The sequence below is a fragment of the Myotis yumanensis genome, unplaced genomic scaffold, assembly GCF_028538775.1.
Source record: "Myotis yumanensis isolate MYYU_CA2020_CCGP unplaced genomic scaffold, mMyoYum1.0.hap1 SCAF_10, whole genome shotgun sequence".
Taxonomy (NCBI): domain Eukaryota; kingdom Metazoa; phylum Chordata; class Mammalia; order Chiroptera; family Vespertilionidae; genus Myotis; species Myotis yumanensis.
In genome coordinates this window covers 17,635,725-17,652,640 of record NW_027223761.1, presented here as the reverse complement: position 1 = coordinate 17,652,640, position 16,916 = coordinate 17,635,725, and the positions used below count along the sequence as shown (strand labels likewise).

At 42.8% G+C, this 16,916-nt stretch overlaps 1 protein-coding gene across 4 annotated transcripts in view; it reads left to right on the top strand.

Moving 5' to 3' along the window:
• AGBL2 (AGBL carboxypeptidase 2) overlaps nucleotides 1-16,285 on the top strand; it is a 36,096-nt gene extending 19,811 nt beyond the window's left edge. For 2 of the 4 annotated variants that reach the window (XM_070428008.1, XM_070428006.1), the window contains 8 exons: nucleotides 647-773; nucleotides 1,388-1,488; nucleotides 3,413-3,543; nucleotides 6,044-6,110; nucleotides 7,803-7,928; nucleotides 8,406-8,513; nucleotides 11,029-11,118; nucleotides 15,567-16,285. In XM_070428008.1, coding sequence (XP_070284109.1) covers nucleotides 647-773; nucleotides 1,388-1,488; nucleotides 3,413-3,543; nucleotides 6,044-6,110; nucleotides 7,803-7,928; nucleotides 8,406-8,513; nucleotides 11,029-11,118; nucleotides 15,567-15,734 — 918 coding nt within the window. In that variant the 3' untranslated portion in view covers nucleotides 15,735-16,285. Of the gene's footprint in view, nucleotides 1-646; nucleotides 774-1,387; nucleotides 1,489-3,412; nucleotides 3,544-6,043; nucleotides 6,111-7,802; nucleotides 7,963-8,405; nucleotides 8,514-11,028; nucleotides 11,119-15,566 lie in introns of those variants that run through there. The other 2 variants (XM_070428007.1, XM_070428009.1) reach the window with 2 other exon arrangements.
• Nucleotides 16,286-16,916: the final 631 nt, after the last annotated feature.

Below are 16,916 nucleotides of genomic sequence, written 5' to 3'. Positions count from 1 at the left end.
CAAACTTCAAGAGAGGGAAGAGCATTGGCATGGTCATGAAAGACAATGGAAGAAACTGAACTTCGACCTGAGAACATTGGCATAAGGGAGTGAGAGCGTTCCAGGCAGAGACTGTAGTGTAGGGCTGAGGCATACACAAATCACATAGAGAGGATCAACCCAACCATATTGAAGGGTTCAAATTGGAGAGGGGTAGAAAATAAATCTTAGAAAGGTTGGCTACTAGCCTTGAATGCCAAAGAAAGCCAGCATTCCCAGACAGACATTCAAGGAACCCGAGTCCTGCAGAATGCCCCTGGAGAAGATGGGGAGGAGAAGGAAGGGTTCATGGGCAATGAAAAGCAACATGCTCTCTCGCCTTTGGAGCATCACGGTCCACAATAGCATATTAAATAGCCTGAGAGGTGCTGCAGAGGAAGCCTGTGCCATTTTCTTAGCCCTTTATCTCCCTGGTGAACATGACCATTGAACTCATGTTTTCCTCCCTAATACCTATTAGCATCCCTAGGAACCAGTATTGTAGGGGACACACTTTAGAAGTAATATGTAGATTCCCAAGAGAAACATTCTTGTATCATATCAATGAATCTTCTATATCTTACATTTGCCAGTCTATGATTAACAGAGGATTTGGATTTCTCTTCAGTTCTCTTTTCATAGTTGTAATTTTAAGGTCCAAAAGTGCAAAGAAGGAACAGGACGAGTCGTGATGTGGCGGATGGGAATCCTGAACAGCTACACCATGGAGTCTACCTTTGGCGGGTCCACCCTGGGTGAGCTCACTTCTGTAGACCGTGGGCCAGCATGGCAAGGGGAGCCACGTAAAGCACTGGGGAGATGAAATCCTTAAACATGTTGAGAGGAGAGTTGATCTAGAGGCTTTTCTTGTCTGCGCTTTATGCCAAATTTGAGCACCCAGAATATAAGTGTGAAATATAGTATTTGATGGGGCAATATAGTGTAGTGGCTAAGGGCCTGGAATCAGGCAGATCTGGGTTTGAATTTCAGCTCCATTTACGAGTTGTATGATCCTGAGTAAGTTACCTAATTCTTTGAACCTCATCTTCTTTGTGAACGTCAGTAGTAGTGCCTGCATTATGGGTACTACTTAATGAGCTAGTGCATGGAAAGCACTTGGCAGAGTGCCTGCTACAGAGTAAAACGTTATCATTGTAATTACAGCTTCACAATTACAGCCATCATGATTGTAAACATTTTCATTGTCAAGGATTCTTCTGAACCAACCTAAAGCTAGGAGAGAAACCCTGTCCAGAAGCACAATGTTCTAGAATAAGAGGTGGTGTCTTTAATGAGATATTCGTAAATTATATCTGCATTTATTTGCTCATTAAGATTTCATGAGAAATGTTTATGGGTTTTTTTCCAGGCAATAAAAGAGACACTCATTTTACCACTGAGGATCTGAAGTCCCTAGGCTACCACGTCTGCGACACCCTCCTGGATTTCTGTGATCCTGACCGAACCAAGGTAAAAATGGGGCTTCAAGAAGTGTGGTGATGCCGCTACTGTGATCAGTTTCCCATGGGTCCACAGTCAGCTCAGTGCGATTTCAGGTGATTTTTATTTCCTCTTAGTATTTTTCTGAAGCTTTTATGATCAAAGAAAATAAGAAAGGCCCAGCCTACACACTCTCAGCAAATGGTAAGACCTCAGTTCACCAAGATGATAGAAGCCATTGTTCCAGCTTCCCTTCAGCACTTCTCTCCCTCACGTCCAGGCGTACCCATGAGAGCACTCATTCTTGATTCCCTTTCTCCCATTTCAGAAAACCTGCTGTCCTTTCTCTTCTCCAAAACTAACCCTGCCCTTTGTGCACCTGCTAAGCATCCCTGCAACCTCCTCTCTAGACCCCATCTGACTTGTTGGCCCTGGGAACACCTGATATGCACCACTCTGGATGCAACTGTTTTGGTTTTTTTAAATATGTTTTTATTGCTTTCAGAGAGAGGAAGGAAGAGGGAGAGACAGAAACATCAATGATGAGAGAGAATCATCGATCAGCTGCCTCCTACATGCCCCCCACTGGGAATCGAGCTTGTAACTCAGGCATGTGCCCTGATTGGGCATTGAACCTCCTAGTTCATAGGGCGATGCTCAAGCACTGAGCCACACTGGCTGGGCTGGATGCAACTGTTTAAACAAATATATTTAAAGGAGAATTTGACCGCAACGTGGCCCGTTAAATCATAGTTGCCATAGGCCAAAATCTGAACAACCCCATTCTAACTTCCTTCCTTACTACTCGAAAATAAAATTAGCCCTAACCGGTTTGGCTCAGTGGATAGAGCATTGGCCTGTGGACTGAAGGATCCCAGGTTCGATTCCGGTTAAGGACATGTACCTTGGTTTCGGGCACATCCCCAGTAGGGGGTGTGCAGGAGGCAGCTGATCGATGTTTCTGTCTCATCGATGTTTCTAACTCTCTATCCCTCTCCCTGCCTCTCTGTAAAAAAATCAATAAAATATATTTTTAAAAAGAATAATAAAATTAAATTAAATTAATCAGGCCTTTGGGTTAAGAAGTTTATAATGGGCTATGGGCAGGAAAAAGTGGCTAAAGCAGTGCTCTTTGGTGTTCTGCCCCAAAAACACTCCTTTTTTTAAAAATATTTTATTTTATTGTTGACATTATTATAGATTTCCCCCCTTTGTGCCCACCTCCACCCAGACCCTGCCCTCCCCTCCCTCTGGCCCTCACCACATTGTTGTCTGTGTGCATGGCCTATGCATATGTGTTCTTTGTCTAATCCCTTCACCTTCTTTCATCCAGTCCACCCCATTCACCTCCCCTCTGACATTTGTCAGTCTGTTCCATGTATCCATGCCTGTTTCTATTATTTTATTCATCAGTTTATTTTGTTCATTAGGTTTCACATATAAGTGAGATTATATGGTATTTGTCCTTCCCTGAGTGGCTTATTTTGCTTAGTGTAATAATCTCCAGGTCCATCCATGCTGTTGCAAAAAGGAAGAGTTCCTTGTGTTCCCACAGCTCATGTAGCTTTCTGTTAACATGTCCTTAGTAGCAGACATTACAGCTTACTCATCCTTTTTTTTTTAATTAAAAAAAATTTTAATCCTCACTTGAGGATATGTTTTTATTGATTTTAAAGAGAAAGGAAGGGGGACAGGAAAGAGAGAGAGATGTCAATGTGAGAGAAAAACATCAGTTGCCTCTCGAACATGCCCACACTGGGGATTGAACCCTCAACCTTTGGGTGTATGGATGACACTCCAACCAACTTAGCCCTCCCCACCCCCACACCCCACCAGGGCACAGCTTACTCATCTTTCTGTCCCCAGCAATAAAGTGCCTTTTAGCATATACTTAGTAATATTTGATGAGTAAATAAATAAATAATCAAAAATAGTTCCTTCTTCATTTCCACAGTTCATGCAGTGTCTAGTAGAGCTTAAAGAGCTCTTACAAAAGGAAATTTATAAGAAATTCAATGAACTTGGACAAGATACGGATTTAGAAAGAAGTTGGAATGACATCCCTTTCTCTGACATCGAATCCAGGTAACAAACTTCATTTCAAAGAAAAACCAGAAAAGTTTTACTCTGCTCTGTTGTTGGTTTTGAACCTCAGGTGCAAAATATTAAATAAATCATGGCACACTTAAATACACTTCATTCCTTTGACAACTATGCATGTGTCTTGACTGGGAATCAAACTGTGACCTCCTGGTTCATAGGTCAATGCTCAACCAGCCAGGCTTCAATGTAATTTTTTTTGAATTTGGCCTACCTTCCTCACGCTAATATTGCAACTTGCTCCCCTGCCTTCACCCTCCTGCCATTGCCCATCCGCCTTAGGTGCTCGGACTTTTTCAGAGCACCCAGGAAAGTAATATTCCTAGTCTCTGACCTATAGCATTTTATCACCTCTGTCATTCTGTATCATTTACAACTGTATTATGTCTCTTATTTGTTATCTTCCCCTACAAGGATGTAGGTTTCACAAGGCCAGAGATATTTATTTTGTTCACTTCTATATCTCATGCATCTCTACAACCGTACCTGGCACATGGGGAGAGCTCAGTAAATACTTGTTGAATTAATTTAGTACATAGATCTCAGCCCCACCCTCATCGTCTCCACAGCTATAGGTGGGTGGGTATCTCACGTGTGTGCAGGGACACCAGCTACTCCAGCTTCTGGCCAAGGTGCCTCAAGCCTGCACCAGCTGCCCTCAGTCAGAAGGTTTCTGGGCTAGGCATGGAGGTCTTCTGCCAGGGGCTGCACTGTAGTCTGTGTGGACAGTGGGAAGCGGATGGCTCTCCCACACTCCCTGTGGCACATCGACATCTGACCCTAAAGCAGTTCTGCTGGCTGAGTCTCCTAGATGCCTCCTTAGGAACCTTAAGCCAGGCCATCAGGCCCAGTGAAGCGCCCCCTTCACCAGGTCTCCTCTTCCATTCTCCCAGAATCCTTTGCCTAACTCCCCAGGATAAGTGCACCAACCCCACTCTCACCCTCAAAAACTAAATGTCCCCTGCATATCAACTCATACAACAGAGCCCAGGGGACTCAACTCAGCAGGGAATGCCGATGCATTCAGTTAGGAATTATGGAAACCCGTTTGCCAGCCTCTGCATCAGGAACCCCCTTTCCATTCTCACCATTACACAGAGAAGCAGACAGTGTACAAGCTCAGTTGGAGTTTGCTCTGTCTGGGTGTGAACACACTGGTTTTGAGCATTTCTGGGCCATACATACTGCACCTAATGCTCTTATCCCATTTGTTAACGCTCTCCATTGCCTCTGAAAGGCACCTCAGAGACTGTTATCTAGTGGCCTCAAAGGCTGTGGAATTGGGAGTTAGATCAGAGAAGAGGAGGCTTTCTTCTGGTCGGGCTCCTCCTTGTTGTGCACTGGCGGGAGGGAGGGGGAGCAAGAACAGAAGGAAAGGGCCAAGCAAAAGGATGATTTGAAATGCTGTCTTTACCCAGATTTGAGTTTTGTGCCGGAGACATTTTTTTATATGGAGCTCATGTTGCAGAGCACAGCTCTCAATTCTAGCCAGCCACTCTCCAGGAAAGGGGAAAAGATAATGTGACACATGATAAAAGAAGAAAGGATTCATTATCTGAGGACTCATTCATCCTAGCTCTTGAAGACTGGGGGCGGGGACAGTTCGTGAGGGAGGACTTGTGATCGGTCTAGACACGCATCCAGAACTTTTGAAAGGTGAATTGGGGTGATGAAAATAATAGTCCTAGTCTCTGACCTATAGATTCTTTGTATTAAGTGTATTTATTTATATATTGAATACATTCTTAAAGAAGACCTGGTAGGATCCTGGCTCTCTGAACTGGTACTGGCCAGACAGGAATCAATGAGACAGAGTCCCTGCTTCCAAACAAATTACAGTTCCCTGGCATTCTCTAGGGCTGCACATTGAGAATCCTGCAGCTTCTCACAGTTGCTGCCAAGGGCAGCTCTGCCCATCTGGCTTGTTGGTATTTTTTTTTTTAAGATTTTTTAAATTAATTTTTAGAGAGAGGAAAGGAGAGGGAGAGAACCATTGATGTGAGAGCAAAATTGATTGGCTGCCTCCTGCATGCCCCCAATCGGAAATTGAGCCCCCAACCAGGAATTGAGCCGGCAACCCTCGCATGTGCCCTGACCAGAAATCAAACCTGCAACCTTTTGGTGCATGGGATGATGCCCAGCCAACTAAGCCACACTGGCCAGGGCAGGTTGGTGTTTTTATTTTTGTTTTGTTTTTTGTTTTTTGCTACACAGATTGCAGACTCCTTGGGGCAGAAGCTCTGCCGTGTCCATCTCTGTTTCCTGTGCCTGATGCACTACCTGGCATGCAATGGGCATTCAGAATGAATGAATAAATGAATGAATGAATGGATATGCTTGTCAAGAATTCTTAGTAATTAAAACACAGACAGTGTGGGCAAATAGTGGACTAGATATCCTAACCCCATGCAGATGGCCTGGTGAATGGTATACTTCCAGACATGAATAACAGGTTTTTCCCTTTCTTCTCTCCTTTTGAAAACAGCACCTGTGGTTCTGACAGTTCCCTCTCAGACGGTCTCCCTGTTCAACTCCTGAACATAGCACATGAGGTGAGATTAGATAGACTCTTATACCCAAAGAGTAGCAGCCTTAAAAAAGCATGACACCACTGGATAATGTGGTGGAATTTTCCAACTATTCTAAGATCTGCAGAAAATAGAGCAATAGTGTCCCAACTGGTTATGAAGTCTTTGTCTGTTATAACTTTCATTTTAAAAATCTAGGGGGGGGAGGGGAGGGTGTGAGGATTCCATATTTATTCCAAAGTTAACTGAGAGTGAAAAAAAGAAAGTTTAACTAAAAGTGAAAACCATGTTAAGAAATAGGTTATTATAAATGACTGATACTTGGTTGCCAGAGGGGAAGAGGGATGAAAAGGTGAAGGTCTTAAGAAGTACAAACTGGGAAGTTACAAAGTAGTCGTGGGGATGTGAAGTACAGCACAGGGAATAGAGTCAATAATACTGTGATAACTATGGATAGTGGCAGGCGGGTACTGGAAATATCGGGGACCACTATGGAAATTATGTGATTATCTAACCACTGTGCTGTACACCTGAGACTAACAAAAAATAATATTGAATGTAAATTGAAATTTTAAAGTTGTTTTTAGTTATTTTATTTTAAAAAAATGACCCATAATTTTTTTTAAGTGTTTCTTTAAGAACATTTTTTTATTGATTGACTTTAGAGAGAGAAGGGAAGGGCGAGAGACATTAACTTGTTCCATTCATTTATGCATTCACTAGTTGACTCTTGTATGTGCGCTGACAGGGAATCAAACCTGAAACCTTCCCATGTCGGGACGATGCTCTAACCAACTGAACTACCTGGCAGGACTAAAAAGTGTTTCTTTATTCATGTCGTCTTAGATAGTTTTTCATACTTTCACATATTAAGTAACTTTTTTTGCCCCACCTGCTCACAGACGTTTTCTTACATAGATATTTACAAACAACAAAATATTTCTTATGATTTATTATGCACATGATTTCCTAATTGCATTAAGAAGTATCTCCATCATAGTGTGAGATTAAGGCTGTCAGGAGGAGCCAGCCAAATTATACTCAGCCCTGCAATTTCTTCAACCGGATTTACAGCAACATCAGATTAAGCTCCACCACACCATAGGTACCTAGAAAATTTGTCCTGAGCTTCATTTGCTTGAAGTAACAACCAAATTGAATCTTTTTGGTGTTGTTGTTAATCCTCACCCAAGAATATTTTTCCATTGATTTTTAGAGTGGAAAGGAAGGGGAGAGACAGAGAGAGAGAAACATCCATGTGAGAGAGACACATCAATTGGTTGCCTCCCACTCACCCCACAACCAGGGCTGGGGATTGAGCCTACAACTGAGGTACGTGCCCTTGACTGGAATTGAACCTGGGACCTTCAGGCTGCGGGCTGACGTTTTCTCCACTGAGCCAAACCATCCAGGACCCAAATTGAATCTTTTAACCACACATCAAATAGTCAGTATTGCCTGTACCTGACATTATTGCCATAAGTGATCTGGCTTTAAATTATAAATCACAAATACTTGGTCATTGGAGTATGTATGATAGTAGGATTTGGGGGCTGTTACATGGGAAGCAGCCTCCAATAAGGAGGTAACAACCATTTGTTCTGCAAACCAACAGTGTAACTCTGAGGACCGCACACTGGCTCAGCCATCGTGTCTTGAGTGTGAAGAGTCCTCTGGGATCCTCTATGACTAGTTTCTCTGTACTTTTTGAAATAGTTGCATCATAAGAAGAAGATATACAAGAAGAAGAAAAAGAAGCCACTTCAGACGAGGAAACAGCGAAATGAACAGTATCAGAAAAATAATATGATACGGGAGTTGAAGTCAAAAGAAGATGCCCTGGTAAGAAAACTCTGCTGCCTGCCTCTACTGTCAGGTAAAGAGTATTCCATTGACGGCAGTACTGGGGGTTAAGGTTTACTCTAATTCAGAAGGGGGTCAGAGGTGAAAGCTTTCTGTCTTGAGTTCAGAGCTCTTTCATGGTCCTCTGCTGTGCTCTGGAGCTGCAAGTTTGGGCGTTGACCAAGTCTGGATTTCCAGAGGGAAGTGGTGGAATGGCTGGCAAAGGAGGGGCCGGAGCTAGTCAGGGTTGCTGGGTGCTAAGGGGTCAGGCCTGACCCCGCTAATGCTAAAGACACCTGGATAGCTCCTTCCTTGTCTTTCTCCCAGCTGTTGTACCTACATCATACCCTCTGCTTTCTAAAGTTGAAAATGCTTTCAGAGGTGGGAGTTTCACTGTTGGGTGACTTGGGTCAATTATGAGCAGATTAATTGCAATCTGTCAATTGAAAAACATTCTCTTTGCACTAATCCTTCTAGAAAAGACCAGGATTTGCCTCCACGATGCAAAAGCAGCCTACCTTTTTAAAATATTCTGAGAATGTCAGTTCTTCAACAGTAAAAAATGAAAGACCAAGGATGAATGAGGTAATGTTTTTGCTTGACTTTTTTTTTAACTCACTCATGGAAAAAATGTATTAAAACTTTTTTGTAAGTTTTTTAAAGTGTACAACGTGATGATTTGATGTGCATACATTGTGAAATGATTCTCACCATTGAGTTAACTAACACATCCATCACCTCACATGGTCATCTTTTTTTCTTTTGGTGAGAACATGTCCATTTCTACTCTTAGCAAATTTTAATTATACAATGCAGTATTATTAACTATAGTCACCATGTTATACATCAGATCGTCACACCTTATCTGATAACTAAAAGTCTGTACCCTTTTACCATCCTCCCCCTATTTGCCCCACCTCCCAGTAGCTGGCAACCACCATCTACTCTGTTTCTATGAGTTTGAGTTTTTTAGGTTCCACATATAAGTGTAATATTTGTCTTTCTCTGTCTGGTTTATTTCACTTAGCATAACGTGCTCCATGATCATCCATGTTGTCATGAATGGCAGAATTTCCTTCTTTATTATGGCTAAATAACATATGTTTGCACATATTTTTTTTCCATTCAGTAGATTGCCTTTTCATTTTATTGATTTTCTGCGCTGTGCTTTTTAGTTGATGTAGTCTCACTTGTTTGTTTATTTTTTTCTTTTGTTGTCTTTGCTTTTGTTGTCAAAACAAAAAAAGTCATTGCCAAGACCAATGTCAAGGAGCTTACTTCCTATGTTTTCTTTTAGGAGTTTTCCAGAGTTAGATCTTAAATGTAGATTTTTAATCCATTTTGAGTTGACTATTATGTATAGTGTAAGACAGGTACAGTTTCATTTTTTCACATGTGAATATCTAGTTTTTGCAACACCATTGTATATTCTCGGCTCATTTGTTAAAAATTAAATGACCATATATGCATGACTTTATTTCTGGGCTCTATATTCTGGTCCATTCTTAACTCTCGTTCACACAGATTCTCTAATTTTTCCAATTAGTATGTCTCTCCCACAGGGCGAAGAACACAATAGCCCTCTGTGTCAACCTTACCTGTCAGTGACACTGGGAGCAGGGAAACACTAAAATTTGGTGGGGAGACTGGCTCTGCTTTGGATTACACACCACTGAAGTCTGACACCAAATTTTGGTGATTTGTGACTTTATATCCAGAACATAAGAACAGGCTGTTTTACCATCCAGCCAGCCGTTTATTCAACAAATTGTATTGTGTAACCACCATGTGCCAGGCCCTCTCCTGGATGTTGCGAATATGACATTGAACAAAACACTATCCCTGCCTCAGGGACCTTAGAGTCTGGGCTGGGGATTTGACAAGTAAACAGCAAATGACATAACAGAGTAGGATGCAGGGAACACAGAGGAGAAGCACCTAACCGACTTTTATACTTTGGAGTTTTGTGGCTATAAAGTCCTTGGTTCTTTTTTTTTTTTAATATATATTTTTATTGATTTCAGAGAGGAAGGAAGAGGGAGAGAGAGATAGAAACATCAATGATGAGAGGGAATCACTGATTGGCTGCCTCCTGCAAGATCCCACTGGGGATCGAGCCCACAACCTGGGCATGTGCCCTTGACCAGAATCAAACCTGGGACCTTTCAGTTTGCAGGGTGACGCTCTATCCACTGAGCCAAACCAGCTAAGGTAGTCCTTGGTTCCTTTACGTAAAAATATAAGTTTTGGTACAACAGTAGCTAATTCTTAGTGGGTAGAATGTAAAATTGGCCCTCCTGTGGCAGAATGCTACCCCGTGAGTAACAGTGAGATAAAGAGGCCCCGCTGTGTTACACTGAGGAACCCTCACAGGCGCAGGCATCTCCATTCAGTAGTGAGGACATCTGGGGTCTAGTGTAATCATGACAAGGAAACAGCTCTGAAGTCTATCTTGAGTTCAAACGTCACCCCCCACCATGTAATTTTTTGTGAGATACTGAACCATCCTGGGACTCTGTTTCTGCATCTAAAATATCTATATATATAAAAGCCTAAGTGACCGTTACGACCGGATGACCAATTGCTATGACATGCATTGACCATCCAGGGGCAGGTGCTCAATGCAGGAGGTGCCCCCTGGTGGTCAATGCACTCCCACAGCCAACCTCCCGTGGCTGGCCCCCATTAGCCTGATTGGAACTGAGCGAGATGGGCCCCAAGCGGCCCCAATCACTGGCCAGGCCAAGGTACTCCACCTGTGCATGAATTCATGCACCAGGCCTCTAGTTTGGGTAATTATATCAGCAACATAAGGTTGGTTGAGAAGATTAGATGTGAATCTGTGTAAAAGGCCTGGCATATGGTAGGTATTCAATAAATATTACTGAATTATTTTGAATTATTTGAATATTATTGAATTATTTTGAATTATTTGAATTATTTTCTTTGAATTATTTGTTTGTGTCCTGCCTCTCTTTTTGTATTAGAGTATCATAATGAATCAACATGCATGAATGAAAAACACTCAGAGAATGTATATTCTACATACTCACTCTTGTCCAAGTAGAAATTTTAATGAGAATGTGTTCATTTATTCTAGTCACAGTTAAATGGAAGAGACAAAGGCATCTCCCTGGACCCGTCAAAAGCAACTAGCTATATTCTGACTAAGAATAAAGAAAGAAAGCAGGTATTTCACCTAATATATATTATACCTATATGCTGGTAATTTACTTTATTTGGTTTTGAAATGTATTATGTGATTTGAAGGGGTGGTAATCCACAGTCCACACAGTTTCACCTTCTCGGATTTGTTCTGCTCAGGTGAACGCCCAAGGTAATTTTCACCCTGGGGCACAGCCCACCAGGTACTGAAGGGCGCAGACAGCTCTCCCAGAGCTAACAGCTTGCCATGAAGAAGGTACCTTTATTTCAACGAACATTTGTTAGGCAGCTATTGTTTTGTAACTCCAGGCAACGCCTCAGGTAAAACAGTGATAGTGTAATGCAGCAGTTCTCACCTCAAGAGTTATTAGCATGTGGTACATCTACACGATGGAATACTATGCTGCTGTTAAAAAGAAGGAACTCCTACCATTTGCAACATCATGGATGGAACTGGAGAGCATTATGCTAAGTGAAACAAGCCAGTCAATGAAGGAAAAATACCACATGATCTCACTCATTCATGGATAATAAAGACGATTACAAACTTTTGAACAATAATAGATACAGAGGCAGAGCTGCCTCAAACTGATTGTCAAACTGCAGTGGGAAGGCCAGAGAGAGTTGGGGGGCAGGAGGGAGGGGAGTAAGAGATCAACCGAAGGACTTGTATGCATGCATATAAGCATAACTAATGGACATAAGACACTGGGGGGTAAGGGAGGGTAGTGGTTTGTCAAGGGCGGGGGGGGGGGGGGGGGGAAAGGATACTTATGTAATACCCTTTGTAATACTTTAAGAGGAAAAAAAAAAAAAAAAAAAAAAAAAAAAGAGTTATTAGCAGCAAGCGGAGTAGGGTAGCTATGACGTGTGCCCCACGCACCGTGTTACAGTGATCCTTCAATGCTGAGGTTTGTGAATGGTTTGCTTTCTTAGAAGAATAAGTTAGCGTGAGCTCATATTTATCCTTATCCATCGCTCTTGTTCCTTGGCACTTGCATATTCTTTCCTGAAAGGGAGGCAGAGAGGGACAGATGGTAAGTAAGCTGTTGTTTCAAATACCACTGGGTGCAGCTCACGTGTCCAGGGAAAGATTGGAAACCTTGATTGAGTAGGAATACTGGATATAGAACCCACAGTTCTCCTGAGGGGAAGTCCCTCCTTTCTTCTCAAATCTGTTGCTTGAGAATTGTCAGGTTGATGTTCTCATTTATTCAGCAGTATCCTATGGAGAACCTAGTAGGTGCCAGGCCCTTTGAGGACAGTAGGATATGACCCCTCCCTTAAGGCAATGACCCCCTACATGGGGTGGCAAGATAGTCCAACCTCCTGGTATAACAGAAACTGAAGAGCAATGAAAAAAGAGGGTTAGCCCTAGCCATTTGGCTCAATGAATAGAGGTCACCTGTGGACTAAAGGGGTCCCAGGTTTGATTCCGGCCAAGGGCACATGCCCAGTTTGTGGGCTCGATCCCCTCCCCAGTAGGGGGCATGCAGGAGGCAGCCAATCAATGATTTTTTCTCATCATTGATGTTTCTATCTATCTCCCTTCATCTCTGAAATAACTGAAAAAATATAATTTAAAAAAAAAGAAGAGATGTTTAAATAAAGTTAAAACAAAGAGAGTTTCTGTCCTGACAGACAAATAAATGATGGACTTGCCCTTTCTCCCCATTCAGCATTTATTACAAGAAGCTGTGGGTGCCTAAAACCATATCCTGCAACTGAATCATGCTGGTTAAGCTGCAACATGTAACCAGGGATTCAGTGAAACCCAGTGTACTGGATGAATGCCTTCCAAACCTGTACCTTTACTTAATTTCCCTAAAGTTCCTAGTGTAGTATCTCTCTAACAGAAATGTAGGCATGCAACTTCAAGACAGCTTATAAAATGCAGTTCCTGAACTGCTCAGAGCAATTAAAATGTTGCCCATAGAGAACCAAGATGGCGGCATAGGTAAACACCTGTACTTGCTGCCTCCCACAACTACACCAAAATTACAACTAAAAGACAGAACAACTATCATCCAGAACCATGGGAAAGCTGGCTGAGTGGAAGTACTACAACTAGAGAGGTAAAGAAGAAAGCATAGCGAGACTGGTAGGAGGTGTGGAGGCAGGGAATGGGCTGGTACCCAGGTGCGCTGCTTTTTTAATCAGGAGGGAGATACAAGCTCCCACTTGCTCTGAACTCCAGTGCTGGGCAAGGCTCTGGGGGACCCAGACACATATAGGGAGAAACTGGATATCTGGCATCGGGGCAGGAACATGGGGGCAGCTTTCTTCCAGACAGAGATGCTCGCAGTGGTCATTGCTCCTGTGCTGGGACCTCCCGGGTGCAGGGCTGACTGGCAGCCATTGATGTTTGCTCCACCCTGGAGATTCCCTGAGAACCTGCCCCACCCAATTTACAATCCCACCCAAGCTGTGTACAGCAGCTTTTGCATATCAATGGCCTGTCCTTTCTCAGCCTAAAACCTGTCAAACAAGCTGCAGCTAGGTCAGGGAGCCCCAAAGCCACCAAAAGAAGGCCCAAGGCTGGCACCAGTAGCAGCCTGCCTTGCTGCACAGTGCCTTGCTTGTATCTGGGCACTTCCAAACCCGATAAAAAGAGGAGGAATCTGCAGATCTCTCTGTAGCTCTTGCTGGGTGGACCCAGGCAGGGGCTGGCTTTGCACCTCCTTGGAGATCCAAGAGCCAGTGTACCCAATGGTGAGTGTGAGGCCATACCAGATTACAACTCTTCACATCCATAAGCGACACACTCAAGGGGAAGGGTCAGCACCAAAGCCCCACTGAAGCAAGTCCTGCCCCATAAGGGTGTCTCCTGTACAGCAGCTCTTCCATTGTAGACACAGCTGGTCCTCACAGCCAGTTGGCCTGGAGGTCAATTCCTCCCAGTGATACCAACAGCAATCAAGGCTCACCTACAACAAGACTGTGCACACAGCCCACAAAGGGGTACACAAAGAGTGTCCACCTCAGGTGATTGGGGAGGCTGAGCCACTGGGCCCTATAGGACACATACTACACAAGGCCACTTTATCAACTCAAGGAGACTTAGCAGCTACCCAATACATAAAAACAAACAAACACAGGGGAGCAACCAAAATGCTGAGACAAAGAAACATGTCATAAAGGAAAGAAATGGAAGAAAGCAAACTACTGGATATAGAATTCAAACCTCCGAGGAACTTAGTGAGACCTTCAAGGATCTTAGTGAGAATGCAAAAAAAAAAAAAAAAAAGGAAAAGGACCAGTCAGAAATTAAGCATACACTGACTGAAATAAAGAATAATATACAGAGATTCAACAGTAGACTGGAGGATCCCAAGAATCAAGTCAAAGATTTGAAATACAAGGAAGCAAAAAACACCCAAACAGAAGAGCAAAAAGAAAAAAGAATCCAAAAATATAAAGATAGTGTAAGGAGCCTCTGGGACAGCTTCAAGCATACCAACATCTGAATTATGGGGGTGCCAGAAGGAGAGAGTGAGCAAGATACTGAAAACCTATTTGAAGAAATAATAACAGAAAACATCCCCTACCTGGTGAAAGAAATAGACTTACAAGACCAGGAAGTGCAGAGAATCCCAAATAAGAGGAATCCAAAGAGGACCACACCATGACACATCATAATTAAAATGCCAAGGGCAAAGGACAAAGAGAGACTCTTAAAAGCACAAGAGAAAAACAGTTAGTTACCTACAAGGGAGTACCCATACAACTGTCAGCTGATTTCTCAACAGAAACTATGAAGGCCAGAAGGGAGTGGCAGGAAATATTCAAAGTGATGAATAGCAAGAACCTACAACCAAGATTACTCTACCCAGCAAAGCTATCATTTAGAATTGAAGGTCAGATAAAGAGCTTCACAGACAAGAAAAAGCTAAAGGAGTTGATCACCGCCAAACCAGTATTATATGAAATGCTGAAGGGTATTCTTTAAGAAGAGGAAGAAGGAGGAAAAAGGTAAAGATAAAAAATTATGAACAATAAAGTGACAACAAATACATATCTATCAACAAGTGAATCTAAAAATCAAATGAATAAAAAATCTGATGAACAGAATAAACTGGTGAATGTAATAGAATCAGGGGCATGGAAATGGAGTGGACTGACAATTCTCAGGGGGAAGGGGTGTGGGGGGTGCAGAAAGAGATTGGACAAAGATCTTATACCTATGGACATGGACAGTGGGGTGGTGAGGTCCTGGGGTGGGGTGAGAACTGGGTGGAGGGGGTTATGGGGGGAAAAAGAGAGGAACATCCGTAATAATCTGAACAATAAAAATTTTAAAAAAACGTTGGCCATAGATAGCTGGCATCTGAGGGACAAAGGCAAATGCTTGGTTTGCCTCTGCCCTGTAACAACTATTTCTCACTAACTCCTTGTAAACCAACCCGAATCCTTATTCTAACTTTACAAATTGCAACATAAAGTGAGCTCAACTTTTATATCTTGTTTGCACAGAGAGAAAAGCCAGGATTTGCATGCTCTTCAAAGAGAAGCACAAACACCGGCAAAGAGCCAGATCCAGATACGAAGCCATACTGGTCCAGGAACAGGTTTCTTGCCACAAAGAGAGGCCACACCACCATGGCGGGGTACCCGTCCTTGCACATATACACATTCCCGTAGGGCACTGGGGCCACACTACATGGTGCTTCCTTGGCATGTTTTGGGTGAGACACATTTGTAATGAGGGAGTTGTGTGGTGGGTAACTACGCTTGTTGGTGGTGTGCTGTGTTGTGCATTCACATGCACTGACCTTCCACTGTGTGCATGCCTTCAAGATGCACACCTCATTCATTAAATTACTTTTCATAAAATGAAGCTTCATTGTGATGTATGGAAAAGCTTCCTTTATCAGAAGTTCAAGTGTGTTCTCCTGGAACTATAGACAGAAATACCTCACTTTAACCAGTAGATATCCTGTCTAAAATTATGTGCAAATCAATTTTAAGTGATAAAACTCTGTTTTAAACATATTCTGTGAGTGTGCCATGTTAAAAATGTGTCACAACTTGCTAGTGATGTCAAACTGTGGTATCTCAGACTTGCTCAGGATGAGGTGTTCCCACATATAGAAAACAATTCATGTATTACCCAAAATTTAATGTTGCATATATTATGTTTAACACAGTTATGTAAGTTTTAAAACCCATTGATTAAAATTATTTCTCTATAACCAGTTGTTTCCATTGATTGGTTAACTGCATAAGCTTTTGTGAACAGGTATTTTAGGTCCCTCACAAGCACCTATGTTGTCAGCGTGCTAGTATCATGTTCAGAAAGGGTCACTCCAGGTCCTGCCAGGCTTCCCATTTGAATTACTTTCTTCCTATCACATTGAGTTGCAGCCCTATACCTTTTTTCTTTTTCTTTTAAATATATTTTTATTGATTTCAGAGAAGGAAGAGGGAGGAGAGATAGAAACATCTATGATTCACTCATCATGGATCAGCTGCCTCTTGCAAGTCCCCCACTGGGGATCGAGCCCACAACCCAGGCATGTGCCCGTGACCGGAATCGAACCTGGGACCTTTCTGTTCACAGGCCGATGCTCTATCCACTGAGCCAAACCGGCTAGGGCCCTATACCTTTTTTCACTTCTCTTATCTATGCTGCTGGCTTCTGCTCCCTTTCCTCTGAGATTCTTCCCCAAACTTCATGGGCAACTTCTATCCTGTACCATAGGAGAATATGGTGGAGCCGCTTGTATCTCCCAACCACCCACTCTTGCCAGAGGCTCTGTACCGCTCAGTGCCCACACGTATCAGTGGGGCAGAGACAGTGGATATTTTGTTGGCACCACCAAT